At 46.2% G+C, this 15406-nt stretch overlaps 1 protein-coding gene across 4 annotated transcripts in view; it reads right to left on the bottom strand.

Annotated features, from left to right (window-relative positions):
• The window catches only part of GAS7 (growth arrest specific 7), a 111172-nt gene extending 97754 nt beyond the window's left edge, over positions 1-13418 (bottom strand). For all 4 annotated transcript variants that reach the window (XM_082774678.1, XM_082774681.1, XM_082774680.1 and 1 more), the window contains exon 1: positions 13152-13418. In XM_082774678.1, the coding sequence (XP_082630804.1) occupies positions 13152-13334 (183 nt within the window). In that variant the 5' untranslated portion in view covers positions 13335-13418. The remainder of the gene's footprint in view (positions 1-13151) is intronic.
• Positions 13419-15406: the final 1988 nt, after the last annotated feature.

The raw sequence follows: 15406 nt of genomic DNA, 5'->3' as shown, positions 1-15406 counted from the left end.
TTCGTTCTTTGTCACCCCCTGCAATCTCTGTTACTCTGCATCTCCATTCTTTCTCCCAAATTCTTCCATGCTAATTATTCCTTCACCCCCACTACCAGAACCTTGAGAGCTTGTGACGCTTCCTATTCTACAGCCAAGTCTCACCTCTGCAGCAACTGAAGGAAGCTTCCTTTGCAACTACTTCTGTCATACATCAGATCATCATTGTAGATCTGCTTTGTGGCTTTGTCGTATTTGGCTCAAGGAGGAGCACACGAGCACACAGCAACTGCAGAATTTTGTTTTGGAAACCTGAATGAAGTGCTAAATAAGTGAATTAGAAAGGATCAGGAAGACAAAGCAGATCCAAGCAATCAATTTAAAAGAACATTCTGAAAGTGCCTATAGATTATCAGAATAAAAAAGCAGAATGAAAGAATATGCTTAATAGTAATGTTATAGCCATGATGGCATAAGCCTATCTGTTAGGTACTCTTGTGAGAGCCGGCATCTTCTGTTGGACCACCTATCAGAAGTATGCTTGTGAAAATTAATTCCTTCCGTGAAACTTTCAGAAGAAAAGAAGCAGTCAAGGAGCAAGAAAACTACTGTGTAAAATCAAAAAATTGATAAGCCAGAGAGCAAGGAGCAGGAAAAAAAGAAGCATTAGTCTTCTTAACCCAAAAGTCTAGCAATGCAACCACAAAGGTGATGCAGCTAATTTCTCAACTAATTTAAGAAAAGGAGAGTGAGAAGTGTGTTGTAAATATTTGCAAGTGATACGTGAAGCTAATCCAGTCAAAAGCCTGAAGAACTTTGATTTACAATACAATAAAGAAGTAACATTATAGCAAGCAAACTACATTAGTGAGAAATGCTAAGTATTATATACTGGAGTAATAACTGGAGTCCTGCACATATCATTCATGTCCCAAACAGTGACGACCAGCTCAGAGATCCTTGCTTCTGTCTTCCACAGAAGCTGGTCCTTTGGCAGCACCGTTTGCTCTCATGTGAGAGTAGAAGACTCATTTTAACAACATTCTTGCTTTCCATTCAATTACTGCTTTTTCCTTAACAGTTCCAGTACTGCTTGACCATGTCTCTGACAGAATCAGTGTAGGAAGGCTAACAGAGGCAATGAGAGATGCTGAAATGCCAGAAAGCACAAGCTAGGCTTAGTAAGAGATGAAATTTAACTCTGAGCTAATAGACTTGTGTCTGAAATGTAAGGAATATTTACAAGAGTTTAAAATAAAGGATAGGGCCAAATATGGGAAAAAGTAAAACCAGCTTGGGACTCTTAATTGTGTTGTGATGTGCCTCCCTCCTCGCTCTCAAGTTTTTCTCCCTTTTATCCATTCCTGGACTCACTGAGCGTGAGAGGACACTTCCAAGGCTAAGATGCAGTGCTAATGGAATAACTTAACAATTGCACGTGAGGTGTACAGCCCAGAGGCAGCTTCCACATTTTTATATGTAATGTGCCTTGCAGCATCACCCATCTTCTAGCAGCACTCTACTAGCATGCTGTCTAGCTCTGCATTTGATGTAGGAGAGGCAAGTGAGGTTGCAGCTGGGCCAGGAAGTCCCCCTGCACCTTTCAGATCAGCTGCATGTTTTCCTTACCTGGGAGCAAGCACTTTGTGGTACTGCCGTGCAAAGCTCACTCACATCTTCCTTCCAGATCTTGACTATCACAGGTCTTCACAAACTTTTAAAGTTTTAATTACCTTTCATTGAGCTTTCTTTTTCCCCATGGAAAAAGATAACACAGAGCAAAAGAGAAAGGTATGGAACTGATCAATAGGTGTACACATAGCGATACAAGACAAAAAAATAATGTTGAATGTATTTTGTTTCCACCAGACGCCCTGGAAACTCCAGTAGCAAAGGTGCAAATGGCTATTTAAAGTTGTCATTGAGCTAGGAAAGCCCTGGGAGATACGTGCCGTAAAGAAATTTGGTGCTCAGACCAACACAGGAAGACTACATTGCTTTTGCTGTCAGCATCACAGTGCAAGTATCTGTGGCTCAAGAAGAATCTGCTCTTACCAAATACAGGACAAAGTGCCTGACTGCTGTTCAAAAATGCCAAGGAAATATTTTTGACCTTTGAGTCTGCACCTGCCTAGGAGTTCAAAGATCTCCACCCGTCAGTCAGCCTGAATTCATTGCAAAGGGGCCCATACCAGCAACACAGACTGTTCCCAAGCATTAAGCATATGTTAAAAGGTACCAGCCTGTTCCACTGCTGTACGTGTTCTACAAAATACAGAGTGATGGTTCTTGAGTAACCCATGGCATCTTCCTTTAAGAATTTACCAGCAAAAAGGCTAACCACAAATGTACTAGACTAATACAAAAGCTATTTTGATAGAATGATGTGGAAAACTGGATTACTAGCAGGAGCAAGGAGTGCTTCCCCCAGATGGTTACCACAGTGTGCACAAAGTCCTCTGGCAGACAGCATACAGTGTCAAATCTGTAGCCCTTGGTGTACAGCCTGCCCTGCCTCCCAGCCAGAATAAATTTTACCAGTCAGAAGTGCACTTTTGCTGGTATGGCATGTATGTAAGGGCTCTCACTGTAGAGGTGCACTCCCATGCCTAAAACCCCTGCTCTGCCTGCAGCTGCATGCTACATGGGCTTGGCCTGCCTCCCTACACTGCACATACAGTGCAGATCTACACAGCTGATGGCCCAGGTTTCCTGCCACACACCAGTCCTTTACAAGAGGTCCTCTTAATAAGTAATGGTTTACACAGTGGCATGAAATAAAAATTCCAGCTAAACTATTTTTTTTTTAAATTTTCAATAGAGACACTTGCAGAAGCACCCAGCTCTTGAAAAACTAACTGGAAAAACTGTTGGCCTTGATTTTACACTGTCCTGCACTAGATCATAAGTGGATCATACCAACACAAGGGAGTGCAATTTGTAATTACATATGGCCAAAGACATTTTAAATTGATATAAACTGATTACAATGTGCAGAGCACAGTATGGGGACCACCAAGTCCATTATGCTTTTTTCAGATTTCCCCAACAGGTACTCCTTCTCTGTCTGTGAATTCTGCCCAGATGCAGAGCCTTGAACCATTACTGGAAATGTGCACAGTAGGGATCAGCAACTGCAATAAGACCCAATCTTTTGGGAGGCTTCTGGCAAATCTACCATGTACACACAGTGAGACACATCGCATAAATGTTGGATTCTGAAAAAGATTCACAGAACAAGTGTTCCCTGGAAGTGCCAGAAATCGAGGACAAAAATATCGGTGCCTTATGTCAAGTATTCTAAGACACAAGTTAGCAGTGCTGCTTACCTGCTACGTTCATCAGGCTGGCTCCCCATGCTCTACTGATGGCACAAACTGGATGAACATATGGAATATTAGAAGCATCACCCTTGCTGCTCCGAGTTATAATGTGGTCATGGTGAAAACATCTGCAAAAGTCCCAAACACTTCCAAAGGCAGACACTATATGAAATGCTGCAGAATCACATACTTGTTTGTTACTATTATTACTGGACTTCACCAAAACATAAGAATGTCCTATCTTTGTGGTTTTACATAGGGTCAGTATTCAGTGAAAGAATGAAAGTAAATCCCAAATACATACTCAGACATTTAAGGCTCTGGAAACACAGAAACAAGATGTATTGATGATAAGAACGTGCTCCATGGAACATAAGCAACCATGGATAAACCCCCGGTTCTTAAAAAGACCAGTTAATTCTACCCAGTCACCACACATGCAAAAGTGAAATGAGCAGAAAAAATCCAAATCTGCAAGAATCTTCTGGTCTTGGTTTCAGGGCTGAATTTACTAATTTGGAAATCAAAATAAAGTTCTTTTTAGAAAATAGTGAGTATCCAACATATTCCCATTATTCCTTTAAAAAGTATTCAGTGTAACATACCATATAATATATTCAGTGGATGCTGTTTACAGTGCAACTCTCAGGACATCAAACACGCATTTTGCATCCACACCAGAAAACTAGACTATCACTACAGAAATCTCTTAGTTTTCCACAGGATGTGTTTCCCAGAGCACAGTACGAACAGGGAATTCTTCAGTGAACTAAACAGTCTTTAATTGAGTCTTAAAATGATCTATGTTTTTCATCTTCACTCTATATCCACCCCTACAATGCAGGTGAGTGGCAACTCATTTCATCTTCAACATCTGCCAGGCAGATATCAGCAGTGAGAGGTTTTAGACACCCTTTGTAATCCGTGGGTGGAAGACATGAGCGGAATAAGCCTCCTGTGACTTGTTTCCATCTTCTAGAAAAGGTTAAATAAAAACATTTTTAAAACTTCTGTTCTGTATAATTTCTGCAAGGCAATAGATTTGATTGTTCTCACATGCTATAGGCACAGCATCCATGAGTTCAGCTTCTACATGATCCCCTTGCACAGAGGGCAAAAGAGCTCACAAAAATCCCACACCTATCAATAAGACCCTTCCTTTCACAGGTTTTGGTCCGATGACCAGAAGTTTCAAGTCTGAAAAGTAACAGCCACAGAAAGTCACAGATGTCAGAAATCAGAAATGACACTTTGAAACTAAAATGCCTGTGTGGTCAGAGCTGCACATATCACTGACTACAGAAACATGCTGGCTAATTGAATCATCCCTGCTCTGGAAGAACCAAAATTATCCTTCTTTGCCTGGAGGAGTTAGACATGGGGAAATGTCAACCCCTCTTCAGCCATGCTTACTGCCTCTCCCCAGCACCATCACTCAGTGGCAGCAGGGCAGTCAGAAAGCACAAGCAGGTACCACAGGCATCCCTGGACAGAGCCAGCAGGAGACAAGACTACCAATTCCAGCCTGGCAGTTGCTCAGCCAAGGAACTTAATGGTTAAGTGTGAAGCAACAGAAGCAAAACACCGTGTGGATTTTTTGAGCATGATGCCATGCTCACTTGCTAGCCACTAGATAACCACAGAATGGTTCAGCACTCACACCCTTATCACCCTAAATTAAAGGTCAGATTCCTCTCCCATCACACAGGACTATGTAAGAGAACTACTACTTATTCCACAGAGTACCCTCTGAAAAAAGCAGTGATAGCAGCCACATTTTACCCAAGATCATCACATATCGCCCTATGTCCTTGTTGCTCTCTGCGACTTTTTATGTTGAGCTTTTGAGGGGAGAGATGGAAGAATGAGGTAATGTCAGGTAACTAAGCCAAAGGACATAGAAACACCTGCTAAGAAAACAAAGCACCATCCTGTTGCATGCAGGAAGTATAGACACTACATATCACAGAATCACAGAATTGAAGGGGTTGGAAGGGAACTCGAAAGATCATCAGGTCCAACGCCCCTATCAAAGCAGACATATAAAAAGCCCAGGCCTCAGATACTCAGAGACAGACAGGTACTTTGCATACGCAGCCTCACCTTTATCTGTATGGTCATCAAGTAAAAGCTCTACTGCAAAAACTGCCAATTTCTCTCTTCTAGCTGTATCACACACATTATGTAACTCTCACTGCAGCAGAGAGCAGCACCTGCAGCTGCTATACCAGCCCTTGCTGTGGCAACATGCAGCACAGCCACCACACTGCAGCGCTGGCTACAGCAATGCTCATTCCTAGCACTGGCGGGAAACCTTCTGACAAAATGTTTTGGGGTGTTTTTGTTCAAAATGCACTTCAACATCAAACTGAAAAAAGAGAAATAAAAAACAATCTTTTCTCTCTAAGCATAAAGATTTCATCAAAATTCTGTTTCACATGAATGTTTCAAAGTTGCATTTTGTCATAAAGTAGAATTTTCTGTGCTAATCAGATTCTCATTTCTCCTTAAGCACACTGTCTCCTTGGATGATATCAGCTTACAGCAAGATATATCTTGGCATGGAAATTCTCTACAATTTCTCTGCCATTATAAAATAAATTACAAGCATTATCGTTCCTATTAACTCCTTTCATCCTTATTTTCCATGAATACCTGGGTACAATGAATAAAGCAGTTCCTGCCATGCCATGCTTCCTGCAGATAAAGGTGCCACAACCTCCTGTCTCAACTGTTTGCACTTTTCGATGTTTGTGTGTCACAGGGGAGATGAGTTTCCCCCTGAATATTGCACAGCAGTGGAAGTAATGCATAATACTCTCCGATGCCTGTGGATGCATGGTGCAACGCATGATTCTTTACTTCCAAAATGTATCATGGTTCCAGTAAAGTGTGAAAGTGCAGACAAGATCAATGGTAGCTCTCAGTCCTACTCAGTCAAGCTAGCTCAGTTAGATTCCAGAGCCACCTCCATCCATGCTGGAAGCACAAACTGTGCTTCACAAAAAGACTTACGTCTGTGGGATGGCTGAAGCTATAAAAACTGCTGACAGTTATCAGCAAATTTGCATATGTTGCTACTGCTGCTGCTTATATAAGTGATTTCTAGCCAACCACAAACACAAAAAGCAACACCCAAAATAGATTTTAAAACAAACCACTTGCAAATATGACTGAATGACACATGTCCCCACCTCTCTAAAAGTCACATCTCTAGAAAAGGCAGATGCAACAGCCAGCATCTCCCCAGAGGGCCTGAGTGCAAAACACCTTCTTTAGTACATGCTCCAGAGCTCTAACCTCACCTTCTCCCTCTTGACATTTATGGTATCCTGCACCAACACAGGCTATGACAAACTGGGACACACTTGAAGCTTGTCCTAAATTGCTCTCAGGTCTGGAGCTGTGCGGAGACCTGTCTACACATATCATCATGCTAAGCACCCCTGATGCAGACGGGGCGAGGAGCCTCTGTTTAGGAAATATATTGTTTCTTTCAGCTGTTAAGGAATGCTGGAATTGTCATTCACTGTATCATACACCACATTCCACCTGCACTGCACCTGTGTTTGCTGTGATGGAGCTGATCTGAAGCACTACTCAAGGCCTGTAGCTGCACAGATCCCTCTTTGTATCAGCATGGTAAGGAAAATTGTTCACCCCATGAGTACATGTTGTGGTTTAACCCAGCTGGCAGCTAAGCACCACACAGCCATTCACTCACCCTCCCCTCTCCCTCTCTGGGATGGGGGAGAGAAACAGGAAAATTAAGCCTGTGGGTTGAGATAGAGACAGTTTATTAGGTCAGAAAAGGAAAATAATAATAATAATGATAATAGTACTACTAATAATAATGTGTACAAAACAAGTGATGCGCAATGCAATTGCTCACCACCCGCTGACTGATGCCCAGCCTAACCCCGAGCAGTCTGGCCCCCCACCCCAGCTAGCCACCCCTATATATTGTTTAGCATGACGTCAGATGGGATGGAATACCCCTTTGGCAGTTTGGGTCAGCTGTCCTGGGTCTGTCCCCTCCCAGCTCTTGCTGCACCCCCAGCCCGCCCACTGGCAGGACAAAGCAAGAAGCTGAGACGTCCTTGGCTTGGTGTAAGCACTGCTCTGCAACAATTAAAACATCAGGGTGTTATCAACACTCTTCTTATCCTAATCCAAAATATAGCACCCTAACAGCTACTAGGAGGAAAATTAACCCTATCCTAGCTGAAACCAGGACAGTGCAGCAGTCTGATACAGTTTCTGCATGGTTCCGCTCAAATGGTCAAAAGGTTAAACCAAAAAAAAAAAAAAAAAAAAGAAAAAAAAAAAAAAAAGGAGTACACAAGAGTGAGGAAATAGCCAGAAGAAGTAGGTGACAGAGTCCCCGGACTGTCAAGTTTCATTGCTGTCACAGGTATAAATCACCAAAGGTGCAGGGTGAAGATTGGAGCTGATGGCATATCTACTCCATCAGATATGAATCACAGACAACAATATCCCTGTTTCCCAACCTCTCTAGTATGCAGAAGGATGTTACTTGAACACAAACCAGGCTCAGTCAGAGCTAATCCATATGAATTTAGCATCACCTTTTCAGACTTCTCTGGTGTCAACTGATTCTCCTGTTGAGAAAAAAAAGCTGGGTCCTCTTTCTCCATTAACCTAGTATCTCCAAGAGTACAGCAGTTCAATAAACAGTACCTGGCTTTCCAGTACAAGAAAGACAGGGACATACTGGAAAGACTCCAGCAAAGGGCCACAGTGATGTTTAAGGGATTGGAGCATCTGTCATACAAAACTGGGACTATTTAGCCTCAAGAAAAGAAGGCTCGAGAAGAATCAATGTGTGTAAAAATCTATGTGGGGCACTAAAAAATAAATCAGATACAGTCTCTGTTCAGTGATAACCACTGAAAGTACAAGGTGCAGTGGGCACAAGTTAAAACACTGAAAATCACATTTAAACATAAACATTACAAGAGATTGCCCAGAAAGGCTGTATAGACTCCATCCTTGCATGTATCCAAAACCTCACCAGTGAAACAGGACCCAATGATCTCCAGACATATGTTTCAGCTCAGCAATTCTGACAAGACCAAGGCAGCTTGCCTGACTGCTACCAACAGACCAGGCCTAAAGGAGTCCACCTGGAACCCCATTACAGAGCTAGTACCTTCCTGTGTTCTCTTCTTGTGGAAGAGAGCTACAAACATCATTAAGTCCAACTGCCGGATCACTTCAGGGCTGACCAAAAGTTGAAACATATCATTAAGGGCATTATATAAATGCCTCTTGAACACCGACAGGCATGAGGCATCAACTACCTTGCTAAGAAGCCGATTCCAGTCTTTGATCACCATCAAAACACAGAATCTTTTCCTAACATCCAGTCTGCACAGTTTTGTGCTGCTCCTTCATATCCTATTATTGGTTACCAGGGAGCAGAGACTGGCACCTCCATCTACCCTCCTCTGAGTCTTGCAGAGAGCAAGACCATCTCTGAGCTTCCTTTTCTCCAAACTAGCCAAACTAACTGTCCTCAGTTTCTCCTTGTAGGACATGCTTTCCATGGGATCCCTTTTGATCTATTACATCTGTATCCTCTCCAGAGATTACAGACATCTTTTTTCCTAATTATCCCCTGCACACATTCCACCCATCCTCCAGCTCTCATTGCTTCTATCATTGCCATAACAGGGACCTCCCAGACATCACTTCCCTCTAATCCACCACTGCGGGCTTGCAGCAACTATGGTAGTAGGAACCAAAGACTGCCAAACCTCTTGACCTCTCTTTGCCTCTCTTGTGCCACAATTACTACAGTTTTGGTCCTTTCCTTGATCTCCTGTGACCAATGAATTGAGAATACATTTTTGCCATTAGGAGAACCCATGAGTCAAAGGCATTCCTCAGGAATGTCCATCTGGAGTTTGTTTCCCACAGGCCACCTTCATGGTTTTCTCAGAGCTGTCCAACTCCACATTTGCCATTAAAACCAGTCCTGGTTAACAACCAGGCACAGATACCCATTTTTCATTGCAAGAGTCTAGTGCTACCATTCAGTGTGAGTAAGCATACAAAGAGGAGGTGCATGACCTATCCTCAAATCCTGGGTAAGAAGGCCAGAGCAATGCAGAAGCATGCAGATGCTCCTCGTGATCAACACTGGCAGCTTCACAGCTCTGCTGCCTAAGAAGAGACATAGGTGCTACTGGTGCAGTACAGTTCCTCCCAAGTCAGAGTTAACCCTGGGAACAGTCCTTAGTCCTCATTTGTCCAGAATGAACCTGCATGCTGCAGTCTGGATGCTAAACTAACCACTCAATGCTAGAAGAAACTCCCCTTTCAGCTGCTGTCCTTCAGCTTTCCTCTTTCAGCTCAGGAACAAAACAAAGAGCAAACTTTAAGGGAAATTTCCCTGTTGGTAAATGTGAAGTAGTGTGAATAAGAAAATCCAGCCTACCCATCTGTGTACAGTGACAACCTTAAAGTTACAAAGGCTTCAGAAGAAGAACATCTCCTTTGGGTAGCAGCCAGCCACCTGACAGACTTTGCTGCAAGGAGAAGCAGTATGTGCCATACAGGGCAAACCCTGCCATCCCTGGCACACCTTGGACAATGCCACGAGCCATGTTCGTGCTGTGGCAGAATACTCAGCCTGTTGTCCTTAAGGGTAATGAGTTATGGGTCTACAAAGAGAGGTACCCACTAGAGTGAACAACAAGGAATGGGGAAATGAGGGCAGAGCCAAGGGAAGATTGTTTCTTCCTCTTTCAACAGAAGTGTGTAGCTAAACAATTTACCTCACAACATAGTGCTGAACCTTACCAAAAGCTGCAAGGCTGGAGCACTCAAAGACAACATGAGTGCAGGTTGGTACTGAAAGGAGAATCATGTTTATGGCTCCATCCAGCTGTGTGTTTTCCTCACCTCCCTGGTGCCAGTTCCAGTGTCTGTGTGGTTGAGTGGCATATTGGATCAGAGGATTTCAGTTAGATCAGTTCCTTGAGCAAGCTAACCATGCACCTAAACACCAGGGAAAGGCTACTTGCACAGAGCCATGAGAGAGACACAATAACAGATCTTTCTCATTCTCACACATCCACTTAACTGCAATGGGTGCTAGCTACCTGTGGTCCCATAAATTTAGTTAATTAGCTCTTGCCACTCAGTACAAGAAGGACATTGGGGCTGTGGAACGTGTCCAGAGAAAGGCTACGAAGCTGGTGAAGGGCCTTGAACACAAGTCCTGTGAGGAGCAGCTGAGGGAACTGGGGTTGTTTAGTCTGGAGAAGAGGAGGCTCAGGGGAGACCTTATTGCTCTCTACAACTACCTGAAAGGTAGTTATCTTCTACCTGAAAGGTAATTATCTTCTCATAGATAACTGGTAACAGAACTAGAGGGAATGGCCTCAAGTTGCGCCAGGGGAGGTTTATGTTGGAAATTAGGTGACATTTCTTCTCAGAAAGAGTAGTCAGGCATTGCAACAGGTTGCCCAGGGAAGTGGTGGTGTCACTGTCCCTGGGGGTGTTCAAGGAAAGGTTGGATGTGGTGCTTAGGGCCATGGTTTAGTTGGTGATATTGGTGGTAGGGGGAAGGTTGGACCATGTGATCTTGTAGGTCTTTTCCAACCCTAATGATTCTATGATTCTATGAATTCTTTACATATTAACACTGGTCCATAGATCTTATTAGGAACAACCTCTGGAGGAAAAGAAAACATGCCAGAGTAAACACCTCTCAACACTTGTCGTCTTTCTTATCTTCCTTCTGAAGGTTTATTCAAGAGACAGGAGTCTGGGCTGCATGGACAACCAGGCAGTAACAAAGTTTTCAGCCATACATGAACCTAGGGTCAGAAAGGCACAACTGGGGGCTCTAAGCACCACTCTGACCACAGCATAACGCACTCAGAATTAAGTGGTAAGAGAGGAGTTTGAAAGAGGGAGGTGATATAAAACCAATCATTGTGTATGACTTCCCACTGCCTTTGTTGATCAAAGTTTGGCTCATCTCATGATACACTTTGCCTCAATGTCTAAATTCCTGGTTAGATGTGTAAATATTTGGCAATGTAAAAGACCACTAACATTCACGTATCTCAGTAAATGATCTTGTAGGTGGCAAAACTGACAAACAAAAGGACTCCCACACTCCTAAACTATAGCAAAAAAAATCCCAAATGCTTCAGTGGCACTGAATAGTCTCTGGCCTCACTCTTCTAGCATTGAGGGTGGAAATTTTGCATCCCCTTTTCTGTCCTTCCAGGTAAGAATGAGAAACAGAAACTTCATTGAAATACCAGGGATATTTTATTCATTTGGACCAGAGAATCTGAAAGGCAATTGCAAATTTGCAGGCAAAATATTGTCCTACTACAAAGAACCTTCTGCTGGCAAAACATGCACCGCGGTGGGCCTGGTTCTGCTGAGGGCTATGTGTCCTGCCACTCTGGATTTCCCAGAGGGTGAGCATGAAAAGCCTTGGACAGATAGTGTCTTCCTTGCATATAAGCAAAGCAGGCTATCCTGCAAATTATATATTTCTCCTTAGAAATCTGGAAGACAGAGGCTGACTTGCAAAGCCCTGCACTGCTAACCACATCAGCACTGTCATTGCAGGAACTCATACTCACATCCTAGGTTAAGTTCCAAATGACACCACACAGAATCACACACAGAATCATCTGGGTTGCAAGAGACCTCCAAGATCACTGAGTTCAACCTCTGACCTAACACTAACCAGTCCTCCACTAAACCATATCACTCAGCTCTACATCTAAACATCTTTTGAAGACCTCCAGGGATGGTGACTCAACCACTTCCCTGGGCAACCAGGGCATGGTCATCAAGGGAAGGGCTGATGGGCTCATAGCAGATTCTTGCTTGGGTACAAGTTGTTTCAAAATTCACTTTCAGAAATGCAAGACTGTGAAGGCACTCTTTGTGGACGTGTATTTTACACCCAAACTGTGTCTTGTTTCCAAAGGAAATAAAGCAATAAACAAACTCAGAAGCAAGCAGTTCTGTGGGAATACAGCTGGTGCCCTAGACGTCATGGCCCTGAAGAGCACAGACGGTAAATGAGCTGCTCAGCATCCTGATGGAAAGATCATGACTTTTGAGTGAGGATCTCTGAGGCTCTCTGGGACAATGACACACATATTGACAGCAAGGTATTGACAGCCAACTGCGGAGCTGTGGCAACAGAAGGGACACATCTGAATCTTCCACACCATAAACCCAAGATATGTTTAGTGGAAGGACATGAAAAGGAGAGGGAGGGGGAGAGGGAGGGGGAAGAACAACTTGCTCAGCATTTGGTCCACCCTGCATGACTGACAGGAGCTGCATCACCTCTACCACTGAATTCTGCTGCTGTTTAGCAATTGTGAATGAAGTGTCCAGAGGAGCCTGCAGCAAAATGTTCAGCCTGAACTCTGCCACTCTGTGGCTACAACTGCGGGTACCAAAGGCACACTCTGCTCTTGCGTGGCCAGGGCACTTTTCCTTCCCTGGGCACAGGGCTGATGCCGAGGTGGGTCTCCGACGAAAGTGCTGGTGTGCTGCCGTGCGTCTGTCCCCGTGCACTGCTGGCACTCTCCTGTGAGCCGAGCTGGCGTTCGGGGCGCCCTCGCTGCCTCCCAGCGGCTCAGCCCCGGCCACTGCCCGGCGCGCAGAGTGCGGAACGGCGATGGCACCGCCGCAGGACCGCTCCAGGCCCCGGCCCCCCCGGCCCGGCCCTGCCCGCCGAACGGCTCCCGCCCGGCCGCCGGCACTCCCCCCTCCTCTGCCCGCGCACCCCCCCCGCCACCGCCCTCTCGGCGCAGCTCGCGGCCCTGCTCCTACCTCCAGGAGCTGCACGTAGCTGGCCGGGAACCAGCCGCGCAGCCCGTCCTCCTTCTGCCCTTCCCACCAGCCGCCGTCCGGCACCTGCAACACCGTGATCAGCTCCCCCGCGGCGAAGCGGAGCCCTTGCCGGTGCCGCTCCCCGGAAAAGGGGTACAGCGTCTGGCAGCGCGACCCCGACATACTGCCAGGCAGGCGGCCGCGCCCCGCCGCAGCCCGTAGTCCGCCGCCCGCCGCCCGCCGCCCGCCGCGCGGCCCCGGCCCCGGCCCCGGCTGCCACTCAGCGCCCGCCCGGCACGCCGCCGCCCGCCCCACGGCGCGCAGGGCTGAGGGAGGGCCCGCGCTGGCCGCGCCCCTCGCCCGCCCCGTTCCGCTCGCAGAGCGCGGCGGCTGCCGAGCGCGGGCGAGGTTGGGGCAGCCACGGCGCTGGACGCCCCCGGGCGCTACAGGCTTGCAGGACGCGGAGGGGGAGAGGCTTGGGGGGGGGGGGGAGGAGAGGGGCGAAAGGGGGAGGAGGAGGCTAAAAGAGGGGGAAGGGAGAGGAGAGCGGGATGAGGTGGAGAGAAGGGGGAGGGAAGAAGCGGAGGAGGGGAAAGGGGACGGGGGAGGAGAAGGAGGAGAGGGCCCCAGGGAGCGCAACCCACTCTGCGTGATGCGCGTGCCAGCGGGACACCGTGGGTGAGAGACCGCGTGACAGATGCCGTGTGTGTGTGTCAGTCAGAAACACCGCGTGGGTGTCTGGGACACTGTGACGCCGAGCGCGTGTCTGTAAGAGACACTGTGTGTGACCCTGTCTCTGTAGGAGAGAACCTGTGTGTGTGTGCAAGATACTGCATGCATTAGAAATGTGATATCCATATATGACAGACACTGAGAGATGTATGTGACACCTGGGAGAGAGGCCATGTGCGGGACACCATCCATGTGTGACATCCATCTTGCCAGGGATGCCATGTGACACCCAAGGATATATGAAATGTACAAGTGTGTGTGACATACATTCCCAAGTGTTGGTGTGTCTGTGCAACTCAGCTGAGTGCACAACTCACTTTGTGTGTGCTTCTGATGCCCATTGTGCATGAATCCCATGTGTGGGACACTTCTATATGTACATGAAGTGAGGTACACCATATGGGTGACACTCCCATATGTGTGACGCTCCTGTATTATGTGTCTGTATGTGAAACACCACCATGTGTCTGTATTTTGGTTATGATCACCCATTCCATGTGCACAGCCTGCTCTGGGTGGGTATGCCAGGCTCACTCTGCAGCACATCTGTGCCTCTCTTGTGTAAGACACACATGTCTTTGTGCACCCAGGTGTGTATGAACCTGTGTGTGTGGCTCTGTGCAGAAATGCATGCCTGACTCATTGCATTACATGTGACACACATACATAATGCACACATGCCTCTACATGTATGGACACTGACAGGGATGTGTATATGAAGACTATGCAAACAGGTATGTGCAACCTATTGAAGGGTGTGCTGCCTGCCCACGTGCTTGGGGGTGGGGGGAGGGGAGAGATGGGCTTGTATGAGATGCCTGTATCATACATGAGATCTCCTTGTGTGGGGGGCTGTACCTGAGACACAAGATATGCATACCTGAGTGATTGTACTGTTGTTGTGTGTTGTGTTTACGGGACACACTTTCATGTATGAGAATCCCACAGCTACGTGTGCAAAACTTAGCCTTGCATGAAGACGTACACTTTTGCTGTCACACCTGTGTGCGAGAGACTGTTGCTGACTGTTACTGACTGGCGTTTATGTAACTCTTAGGCTGAGCTTTGTGTGTTTGTGTATGTGGTTCACCCGGAATGTGCAAAAATCACTTATACATAAGACTGACCCGTGTGTGTGTTTACGAAATAATCATATGAGACCCAACCACATCTGTATGCCTGTGTGTGTGTAAGCATGCTGTATGTCACTGCATGGGTGAGTCCCGTTTGTGTGTGTGTTGTGTACCAGACTTGCTGCAGTGTGCACCAGTGTGTTTGTGTACAGCTCCATGTATGAGGCCCTCATCCGTGTTTGTGCAACCCACAATCTGTGCCTGTAGGATTGTGTCTGTAGTACATGTGGATGAGAGGGAGAGGCACACTTCTGCATGTGCAAGAGTCATGAAAGCATGAATGTGTGGAAGGAATGAGGCAAAATCAGTTGGATCTGCCTTACAGACATCCCACAGCCATATCTAAGCCTGCTACCCAGCATACTTTTGTAGTCAGTGGAGAGGAGGCAG

This window comes from Aythya marila (genome assembly GCF_965140915.1).
Source record: "Aythya marila genome assembly, chromosome: 18".
Classification (NCBI taxonomy): Eukaryota; Metazoa; Chordata; class Aves; order Anseriformes; family Anatidae; genus Aythya; species Aythya marila.
Note: the sequence above shows the minus strand (reverse complement) of the source record. Positions and strands in the feature narration are given on the sequence as shown.